At 35.2% G+C, this 11966-nt stretch overlaps 1 protein-coding gene across 1 annotated transcript; it reads right to left on the reverse strand.

Annotated features, from left to right (window-relative positions):
* Window positions 1-5921: 5921 nt before the first annotated feature.
* On the reverse strand, window positions 5922-7717 carry LOC141405509 (cytochrome P450 6g1-like). The gene is made up of 2 exons (XM_073989905.1): window positions 6301-7717; window positions 5922-6235 (listed from the first exon to the last, which is right to left on the reverse strand). Exons 1-2 carry the CDS (start codon window positions 7552-7554, stop codon window positions 5954-5956), a joined length of 1536 nt encoding a protein of 511 aa, XP_073846006.1. The 5' UTR covers window positions 7555-7717; the 3' UTR covers window positions 5922-5953.
* Between the last annotated feature and the right edge of the window lie 4249 nt (window positions 7718-11966).

Here is an 11966-nt window from a genome sequence, read left to right on the forward strand (position 1 = left end):
ATTGTACTAAATTTAGTACCATTTAGTTCTGTTGTTAATCTCCATCAGTGACCCCTCATTCCAAATTTCAGGATTCCAGCTCTATCCGTTCACCCAAATCCAAATTGTACTAAATTTAGTACCATTTAGTACTTTTCGTACACTTATAGTTTGAATTTCCAAAAACCTTTCTTTGTTACTCTCCATCAGTGACCCCTCATTCCAAATTTTAGGATTCCAGCTCAATCCGTTCACCCAAATCAAAATTGTACTAAATTTAATACCATTTAGTACTTTTCGTACATTAATAGGTCGACTTTCCAAAAACCTTTCATTGTTACTTTTCATCAGTGACCTTCATTACAAATTTCAGTATTCCAGCTCTATCCGCTCACCCAAATCCAAATTGTACTAAATTTAGTACTTTTCGTGCACTTATATTTCGAATTTCCAAAAACTTTTCTTTGTTACTCTCCATCTCCAAATTGTACTAAATTTAGTACCATTTAGTACTTTTCGTACACTAGTAGGTCGACTTTCCAAAAACCTTTCATTGTTTCTTTTCATCATTGACCTTCCTTCCAAATTTTAGTATTCCAGCTCTCTCGGTTCACCCAAATCCAAATTGTACTAAATTTAGTACTTTTCGTGCACATACAGTTCAAATTTCCAAAAACTTTTCTTTGTTACTCTCCATCAGTGGTTCTCATTCCAAATTTTAGGATTCCAGCTCAATCCGTTCACCGAAATCCAAATTGTACTAAATTTAGTACAATTTAGTACTTTTCGTACACGTATAGTTCAAATTTCCAAAAACGTTTCTTTGTTACTCTCCATCAGTGATCCCTCATTCCAAATTTCAGGATTCCAGCTCTATCCGTTCACCCAAATCCAAATTGTACTAAATTTAGTACCATTTAGTACTTTTCGTACACTTATAGTTTGAATTTCCAAAAACCTTTCATTGTTACTCTTCATCAGTGACCCTCATTCCAAATTTCAGGATTCCAGCTCTATCCGTTCACCCAAATCCAAATTGTACTAAATTTAGTACTATTTAGTACTTTTCGTACCCTTATAGTTTGAATTTCTAAAAACCTTTCATCGTTACTCTTCATCAGTGACTCTCTTTATAAATTTCAAGATTTCAGCTCTATCTGTTCACCCAAATCTCAATTGTACTAAATTTAGTACCCTTTTGTACTTTTCGTACACTTATAGTTCGAATTTCCAAAAACCCTTTGGTACATATTTCTAGCTCTCCATCAGTTACCCTCATTCCAAATTTCAGATTTCTAGCTCTACGCGTTCGCGTAATACAAAGTGTACCATATTTAGTACCTTTTAGTACTTTTCGTACACTTCTAGTTCGAATTTCCAAAAACCCAGCCTTATCTCACCCCTACACACCAACAGCAACCTACACCCAAAATTTCAACTTTCTAGCTTCAGCGGTTTCGTCTGGGCGCTGATGAATCAGTCAGTCAATCAGTCAGTCAATCAATCAGTCAGGCAGTCAGTCAGTCACTCACCTCACTACTCTTTACTTTACACTAATTTTTCCCCACTTGAAGGTTTTTTGAATAGTAGCTGAATTTTGGTGGAGAGCTAGGGTTTGCCATTAGAAGCAACGTCCTAAAAGTCCCCATCGATCCCATGTGTGCAAAAAAAATTATTCGGGGTCAGAGGTCAAATTTTAAGGGTTTTTTTAGGTTTTCGGATTTATTTTTTGAAAACGGTTGATCTAATCAAAAAGTGACTAAAGTAAATATTGTAGACAGGAAAATTATCTACAAGTTTGACTTTTATAATTTTTTTCCTAGGAGGAACCATTCTTGAGATATAGCTGTTCTAAAAAACACATGATTTTTATGCACTTATAAGGGAAATATGCACATATTCAGACGAACCGGCTAAAATAAGCGAAGTAATAGGGTCTGTCCCCCAAAAAATATATATTTTCTTGAAGAGCGAAATTATAGCTATCTTCTAAAAAATTCAATAAAATCGGAGCGTGTTTAGTAGAGTTATTCAATGTAAAAGTCATTTTATGCGAAAATAGCCCATTTAACCCACATGTATAATCGAAAGCCCAACGGGAACGACCCCAACGAAAACTCTCCGATTTTTTTCAAGTTTTGTCCGAAGGTAGGGTTTGTTCGCCGGTTATTCGACCCGAAAGACCAAATTTAAAAACCGGGTTAGACCCCGTTCCACTGAACCGATTACTGCAAAGTGGATATCGTTTGAAAGCTTACGGAAGTATCTAACACATAGTGTCGTTACTTTAACCGGTTCGCCTCATAATGTACTTACGCGGCTAATTCTTTATTTGACCTTTAGATCGCAATATCTCAAAAATTGTAAGTCTTTTTTAAGTATCATAAAGACCACTCTTGTAGACAATTATTGAATCTACAACTTTTACTTTAGCCGGCTTTTGCTAAGTCTTACCGTTTTTGAGAAAAATTAAAAAACTGAATAATGCCTCCAAAAATGACCTTTGACCCCGAATAACTTGTTTTGCACACATGGGATCGATGGGGACTTTTAGGACGTTGCTTCTAATGGCTAACCCTAGCTCTCCACCAAAATTCAGCTTTGTGGGAATTTTTGCTATTTCCCCCTTATACGCATGTCTATTTTGACCGGACTATTGGTTGTGATTTCAATATTACTCTGTACTTCTTAACTCTATTGCTTATCATTGTAAGCAAATATACTTTCACGATGACAAGCTATTTTCTTCGAAGAAGTTTTAGCAAAATACTTCACGTTTTGTATGGAAATTTAGCGAAATAGTAGAATAACTCCTAAAAATGTTTCTCCAATTTTTCGTATTAAACCAAAAAATATATTTTTGAAATAATATTTCCACAATAAGTTTTTGTCTTTTGTAATATGCATGTTATGAACCCAATCTTTATAATTTTGGTCTCACATATTTCTATGCGTTGTCTAGATACTGTAGAGATTTTAAATTTATTTTTTTGAGATTAATATGGGCTCTGAGTTAGAATAAATTAAATTTACTCTAAGATTTTTTTCATTATTTGTTGATTTTCCGCGAAAATAAAAACAAATGTAGGAATAACGATTTATACATATATTTTCTTATTAGAACCCAAAGCGAATTTTTAAATATTTTTTCTTTATAAGGGACCAAAACCCCCTGTAACTTTTGGGTGCAGCATCCAATTTCGTGAACGCGAGCATATTTGAAACCGCAATTTTTTTCTTAACATAAGTACCAAAAATTGCGGATGTGTTCACAAAAAAAAATTAATTTTATTCAATGGTATTGAAATGGAAATTTGAAATTTACCATATATGGCGAAAAACAAAAATTTTTTACAATCGATGAATCCGAGTTTCACCCTTTCAGAATTCGCGAACTGTTAACATATTCTATATAGTATGATATACATTCTTTAAACTGAAGTGTTTTAGGAGGTATCTCATAAGGTCGACCATTAAAATTAATTTACGTGGAAGCTGTGTTGGCATCAATGTAGAAAAATAGGTAAAAATGGGTTGAAACCAACAAGTTTTTTTATGCTCCCTTCCGATTTTAGGCTTAACCTTACATTTTATAGACATATGCCCAAAGAAAGACTCAAAGAATACATCATGGGCAATAGCATCATTGTATCATTTTTCGATATATCCACTGCATCCACCTAAAATTGATGCTAACATTTTGAAGCCGGAATTTCGGGGTTTTTTGAATTGTTTTAATAATTCGGACGCGCAACAAGATAATATTCAAAACTCACATTAGGATTATAAAACTCTTGATTCTACGTCGTTTAATGCATATCTCATGAGTGTGCTCCTTACAGCATCCTAGTAATTGGAGTCTAAAGGCCAATATTTGATGTGTGATTTTTTTAAAAAAACCTATTTTTTGCGTTTAAAATTTAGAAGTGCCATTCAATTTCCTTTGTACCCCGCGTGAATTTAGTTTTTTTACGCGACGGATCTAATGAGACCTTCCGCGAGCGAATCAATCCACTAAAACCGCGGATATAGATACCCTGAAAATAGGAAAAGCAGCAAAAAATTATTTCGAAAAATCCGCGTACTAAACCGCGATTTTCTTGAAATTTTTTTACGTAAATGGAATCCTTTATACGCGATTATAATATTTGCGAAAACGCGTGTCATAAATTACTGAGATTCGCGTGTAATATGGGTTTTTCACCAAAAATAGAATGTGGAGGCACATCCGCGGTTCTTGAAGAATCTAATTAAAATTGGTATATTTGGACGTATTTTTAATAGGCGCTGACGAAACCGGATGCGCATCAAAATCGTATGCACATTGCGCGACTTTCACCAACTTTAAGGTTTTTTGCAGTGTATGATGCAACTGGTGGCACACAATGGCCCCTGAGTGAAACATCGAAATATGCATAAATTTTGACAGAGATTGATTCGCTGTATCCAAAAACGGATGCGCATCAACCGACTTTAACTAATTCGCGAATAACAGGCTTTTTAATTATAATATTAATTGAATGATTGTAATTTCAATATTACTCTTAATTTCCTACCCTTATAAGTTATCACAGTAATCAGTTAAACTCTCGCGATGGTAAACCATATGTTTTGATGAAGTTTTAACTGTATACATTCATTATTCTATGGGATTTTAGCAAAATAGTTGGAGAACTCCCAAATATTTTTTTCTAATTTTTAGAATCAAACCAAAAAAATATTTGCAACAATATTTTCCAACAATAAGTTTTTCTCTTTTGTTGTTGCTATAATATGCAATTTATGTACCCAATATCTATAAATTTGGTATCATATTTTTCTACGTATTGTCTAGATTCCGCATATATTCTTTAATTTATTTTTGAGGGTTTGTAGGGATTCTGGGACAGGATAATTTGGATTTACTTTAAAATTTTTTTATTATTTGTTGACTTTCCGCGAAAATAATAATAAATTTAATAACTATTTAAACATCTACGAATAGATATGGACTGCTGTTAACGATTTATGCATACATTTTCTCATAACAACAAAAAAGATATTTTTAAATATTTTTTCTTTATATGAGAATAAAAACCGCTATAACTTTTGCGCGCATTGGCCAATTTCGTGAACGCGAGCAGATTTGAAACCGGATTTTTTTCCTTTACCTCTGTACCAAAAATCGTAGATGTGCTCGTAAAAAAAATTTTTAATTTTTTTCAAATGGAATTGTAAAGGAATTTTGTTATTCGCCATATGTATACATCATGGTGTAAGAAAGAAGGTGATACAATAATAGCAACCTATGTCTTCATTTGCTGTCAAAACATATTTTTAATCAAAAATAAATAACAAATATTTCGCTTCTATAAAAAATATCTGTGTACAAAATCTTTGTTTAAGCTTCGCGAATAATATTTTAACGTTTTCTTCTAACTTTTGTGGATATTTCGCGCAAAAAAAATTTGACAGCAAATGAAGACTACAACCTAACTTCAACTATTGGATCACCTTGTTAAATTCGCCTTGGTATACATTATGGGGTCTCAGACGAATATTTCAATGTGTTACAAACGGAATGACAAATGTAATTATACCGTCCGTATAATATGAAGTGTGCTGAAATTGAAAACAAATTCCAGTTCAACACTTCTAAAAATAGAACATATGTTTTTTAGCTTATTTAACTTCTAGTGGCCATAGAACAACTAGTTATTCTAGTGGTAATAGAAAACTACTTATTCAGAGAGTTAAAGAAATTGGTTAGTAGGTACTATAAAAACCCATTATTTGGTAATGGCTTTTTTTTTGCCGGGTCGATTATGTGTTAATCCAGACTTACATTAGGCAATTTTGCGGCAATTGTCAGTTTGTAAGTAAGAGCCTCACGTACATATATGCCTCACATGGGAACCCTTGACCACTTACATTACAAATAAATCGTACAAATTACAATCGAGAGAGTTTTCATTTAATCTTTTTAATACTTAAATTAGTTTGTATCCTTAAATAATTCCAAATAAAGACCACCCTTAATCTGTAAAATATTTGCTTTTGCTTCAAATTTTGCCTCAAGTTCGGTTCGATCACACACACGAACACAGTGATCTTTTAGGATATACATGAGACCAGCTTTCACCTGGATCATACCCAAACGGGCACCAATACAATTGTGGGGACCATTACCAAACGGCAAGTGGACCATAGGATGTATGTCAGACTTGCGGTCGTCTGAGAAACGTTCTGGATCAAATTTCTTGGGATTTGGCCAATACTGGAAAACAAAAACAACATTTACATTATCAAAAGGTTTATAGAAGAATTCAAGTGCCAACCTACCTTAGGATCATAGTGTAGAGCATAAACGGATATAAAAACTGGCATGCCTTCGGGTAAGGTGAAATCACAATAAGGTTTCAAAGAATACGGGGCCTTACCCGGCGGTGTGGCGTGTTGTCTTTCTAGTACTGGTAATACGGGATATAATCTCAACGTTTCATAGATCACCATATCAAGATAACTGAGTTTGTTTATGGCCTCATAGGAAACTTCACCATTACCCTCGCAAAAGGCTGTTTTAATTTCCTCCCTAGCCTTTTGTAGTAATTCCGGTTGTTTGGCCAATTCCAGCAACGCATTCGACATGGTGGTTGATGATGTTTCAAAACCACCAATCAGAAAAATACCCGCTTGGGCCACAAGGCATTCCATAAATTTATCCACATTTTGGACTCCTCGTTGCAGAACTTCTTCTTTTAGTTTGACAAATATGTCAATAATGTCATTACGTTTTTCACCGGACGATTCTCGTTGCTGTACTGCCTGGCCAATGGTCATTCTTAGGAAATGTTCTGTTTCTGGATACAACACTTTGGAGCCCATTATACGTGTCAGCTTCGAGGCAAACATGATAAAAAGGAAATCAAACGCCCTACCCCAGGTGAAATGAGTTAAACCACGCGCTTCTTTGTAGAAATATTCTGAAGGATTTTCCAAAGAATTCGATTGAAGTCCAAACACAGTTGTGGCAATAATATCGGTGGTAAAACGGGCACACAAATCTTTCATTTCTACCTCGAAGGTATTCGGCTGGGAGTTCAAATACTTTTGCATATTACCACCAACCTGTTGTATCAAAGGATACATGTTCTTCAGCTTGCCGCTGCTAAAAGTTGCCGTTAATTTGGTACGCATTTCCTTCCACAGAGGATAATCGGCGAAAAACAGCATTTGACCACCCAGCGGATCGTGGTGATAATCAACTTTAGCAAAACGATCATGAAAGCTATCAAAATCCTTGATTAGCACTGATTTGATAATATCCACATCTCGTATCAGCAAACTAGGCTTATAGAGGCCATATACACCAACCACGGGGGCTGTTGCAAATTTCTCATCATCATAAATTGTCTTCAAATGATAGGCGAAATTTGTTTTAAATGTAATGAAATCAAGGAGATTTCCACTGAATATTCGTCCCGGTACACTTGGCACATTCTTAAAACGTGACCAATAGTTAAAATTTCGATTGTATAAAATGCCCAAGATGGAGATAATTATTGCCAATAGAGTCAACAGTGCGGTGAACAACATTCCGTCCGTCTAAGAAAGTAAAGCACATCGAACACAACGAAACAATTTGAAGCGACTGTGAGCTGCTATCTTCTAATGTAAACAGATGGACTTGAAATAAATTTTCGGCTATGATTAGGGGTGCTGTCTGTTTAGCTCAGTTGGCGTTAGAGCGTTATCGCTATGTCTGTCCACCACTTTATCGAAACATGCGTGACTTGTATTCTATTAGCAGTAAATAACAATAAAAATAAATGTGTCGAATACGATTGAATGGCGAAGAGTTTAATTTAATCGGTTGTAGTATCACATTTTGGGAAAGGTAAGTGCCAATGTGCAGTATGACCAGCAGCAGCAGCAATATAGGCCAATTTCAAACAAATAAAATAATTTGTTTATTGTTGTGAATTCGACAACAACCAATAATATTCTTTCAAGAATTCACTAATCAAAAAATATAAGCAAGCAGGTCGTAAAAAAATGTTAATACCCTCCAACATTGAAAAGCTGGGTGCGACGACTTATCAAGACACTATCTCCCGTGAACAACAACATGTACCGAAATCAGTGTTGTCCACGTTTATGTCACTAAATCAAAAACACGTGTGTAGATATGATTGGAAAGAAGTTTTGTTGCAAATGAGCTTATTATGTACATTTGTAATTCTTATTATTTAAAAGAGCTTAGTTATAAGTGAGTGAGTGACAGATCATTGCCCAGACGAAACGGCTAAAGCTAGAAGCTTGAAATTTTCAGTGTGGGTTGCTGTTGGTGTGTAGGGGTGAGATAAGGCAGGGTTTTTGGAAATTCGAACTGGAAGGGTACGAAATGTACTAAAAGTTACCCTTTGTATTTGGAATGAGCAGGGTTTCGGAGTCGAGATATTGTTGGCTCGACTCCGACTCCATGCCAGTTTTTTTCACGACTCTGACTCTGAGTCGACTCCGAGGGTTTGTTTTATAACTCAGAAGTTTGACCTATGGCATAACTGTCCTTCCGGGTTCATAATATTAACTTCATCGACTTTCATCGGCAAAAAGAATATTTCACCCACCAAGCTTTTATCTTCATATTTACGCGCAGTGATATTTTTCCTTAAAAACGGTTCAAGAATACGGGTTTTTTGTTTTAGCACCGAACTCAGGTAAGATGCTGTCAAAAAATTTATATTCCCTGATTGGCAATTTTATTAGCTGTCTAATGGTATACATATAACCTTAATCGGTTACATAAAATCGGTACAAAATCCGGGTTCTATATCGCTATATCCGGTTCAAAATATTAGATAACCGGATCTATTCTCCAAGAAAATTTGTCATTAACGTGTTCAGCATATCGGGAGCTATATATGGTAAATATTTCAGATACATCCCAGATGTCAATATAAGCGATAACCAATGGGTATGTCTACCTACCAATACATAACAAATAACGAATATACAGCAAAACAAAACATAGGTTTTTCTGAACAAAAACCGGGTAAATGTCAAAAAAGACAATGAAAACGTGACAATATCGATTAGTTGTCAATGAGAACCGTACCTAAAATTCTCTGAGCAACATTTTTGTGGAATATTTGGATGCTGTAAAATCTCATCTTGTGGTTCTTTTACTACGGTTCAAGAAAGAAAGGACGAAAAGGACATGAAAGGAATTGAATTAGAAGAATGAAATGTTCTATAAAAAGATTCGCCATTCGATTTGACTGAAGACATGTAATCTCAAAACGAAGCTACAATAACGGCAAACAGAGATATAAAGCTATTTTCTCAAGCATCATGGGCGAAAATTCAAAAAATTCATCGCGCGATATCTCAGAAACTTGACCTAAGAGGAAAATTTCCTTTTGGGTTCTTAATATACTCACTAAGGGCTTTCATCTCCAAAAGGAATTTTCCACCGCACAGACCTTGAGTTCCAATTTGTGGCACAGTGTTGTTTATTCTTGGGTCAAATTTAGTAATTCAAATTTCACCCTCTTCCTGTCAACCGATTAATCTGAAATTTTGTATACACTTTGGATTTTGGTGACAATACAATTATATTTATTCATTATCATTATAAATTCAAGATGGCCTCCGCTACAAAATGGCGGATAACGTAGGTTTTATCAATCCCATCAATATGGGTATCAAATGAAAGGGCTCAACAAGCAGAATACAATATACTATAAAAAATTGAAATCCAAGATTGCGGCCGCTACAAAATGGCGGATAACGTAGGTTTTGTCAATCCCATCAATGTGGGTATCAAATGAAAGTGTTCAACCAGTAGAATACAATGTACTATATAAAATTAAAATCCAATATGGCGGCCTCTGCAAAATGGCGGATAACTTGGGTTTTATCAATCCCATCAACATGGGTATCAAATGAAAGGTCTCAACAAGTAGAATACAATTTACTATGCAAAATTGAAATCTAAGATGACCTCCGCTACCAAATGGCTGATAACAATTTTTTATCAATCCCACCAATATGGGTATCATATAAAAGGGCTTGACAAGAAGAATACAACCTCAATATTTAAGATGGGCGCAGCCACAAAATGGCGTATAATTAAGATTTAAATTTAGAAAGTGAATCTGTAATTTAGGTATCTGATTACTCCAGCCTGAATCCACCACCCAAGTCAAGATTTTTTATCGTGTTGAGGACTGTGTGGCGTTAGGGTGGCTAAAAATGATACGTCGTTAGCGGTACACCACCCAAGTTAAGGTGAAAGGTTAAAACGCGCCGAGAACTGTATGGCATTAGGGTGGATAAAAATGACATGTAATTAGCGTTTTCCCCTCAAGACTCAGGCGCATCTTGTTGTACATAGCCTTGCCCCTTTATTGGACCTCTGGGGGGTCGATCGTTTAAATGTCCATTACTCGTGGGAACAAAATGGTAAAAAAATATAAAAAATACAAACACAAATAAAACAGAAACTGCAACACAACGTAAACGAAGGCTTCAAAAAGCGAAAGAAAAGTATAAAGCAAAACGAGCTAAAGAAAGTGAAGGTGATAGAAATAGTCGATTACAGAAACGGCGGGAACAATTAGCGTCAAAAACACCTGAGCAATATGAGGCCAGGTTAAAAAAGCAACGTCAGCGATATACACAAATGACGGCGTCAGAAACGCCTGAAGAATATGAAGCCAGGTTAACAAAGCAACGTGAGCGATACACACAGATGATAGCGTCAGAAACGCCTGAAGAATATGAAGCCAGGTTAACAAAACAAAGGGAGCGATACACACAGATGTGTGTTGCTTCTAATACTAATGCAGGGCAGCACTGTGGATCACGCAGTCGTATACTTAGGTGCGAAATTGTTTGAAGAAGGTCAAGCCTACGTGGCTCTTAGTAGAGTAAGATCTTTGCTGGGACTACGTATAGAGGAGTTGGACTGCAATAAACTAACGGGCAAGAAACCTTGCAATAATGAAGCACTAAATGAATTAAACAGAATGCGAAATAAAAACTAAAAACTAGAAAATAAAAAAATAGGTAAAAAAACTTTTTAAGTTAAACGGTTTTATGTTAAACATACATTGCAATGTTTAAGATAAATGTACTAAAAACCAAAAAATAATAAAATAGATACAGTCGTGGGAATTATAAACATATGCATAGACTAGACTAAAATAAAACCGTGGGTCACGTCAATTGTCTACAAATTATCGACTTAATGTGCGATAGAAGAATCGTTTAATTCGTCGTTAGGCAGTTGGCCCGCAGACGGTGAGGAAATTACTTACTATTTTCTTGCTCATGGAAATTCCAATAGTTATACACTCCATGTAAATAAAAGAGATGTTTCAACTAGTTTATCGCTGGACATTCACACTGCTGGCTGGCGAGGAATCGTTTCACTGCTCGTAGTTTGTCTTTAATCGACAAAGTACTACTCGCTAACCACTATGAAACCCTAAAACTCGCTTATAATCGAGCTTGCTAGCTTGTGTCCACATTCTAGCCCTACTTATCACACGTCGATCGTTGTCGGTTGAACAACTGCCTAATTATAGTGTAACATTACAAAACGAACATTTTAATCAACGATTGTAGACAATTGACGTGCCCCACGGTTTTATTTTAGTCTAGTCTATGCATATGTTTATAATTCCCACGACTGTATCTATTTTATTATTTTTTGGTTTTTAGTACATTTATCTCAAACATTGCAATGTATGTTTAATGTAAAACCGTTTAACTTAAAAAGTTTTTTTACCTATTTTTATTACCTATTTTTCTACATTGATGCCAACACAGCGTCCACGTAAATTAATTTTAATGGTCGACCTTATGGGATTCCTCCTAAAACACTTCATTTTAAAGAATTTCAATCATACAACATATATAGAATATGTTAACAGTTCGCGAATTCTGAATGGGTGAAACTCGGCTTCATCGAATCAAAAACATTTTTGGTTTTCGCCATA

The sequence above is a fragment of the Musca autumnalis genome, unplaced genomic scaffold (genome assembly GCF_047663935.1).
Source record: "Musca autumnalis isolate F117 unplaced genomic scaffold, ASM4766393v1 scaffold_5, whole genome shotgun sequence".
NCBI classification, from domain to species: domain Eukaryota; kingdom Metazoa; phylum Arthropoda; class Insecta; order Diptera; family Muscidae; genus Musca; species Musca autumnalis.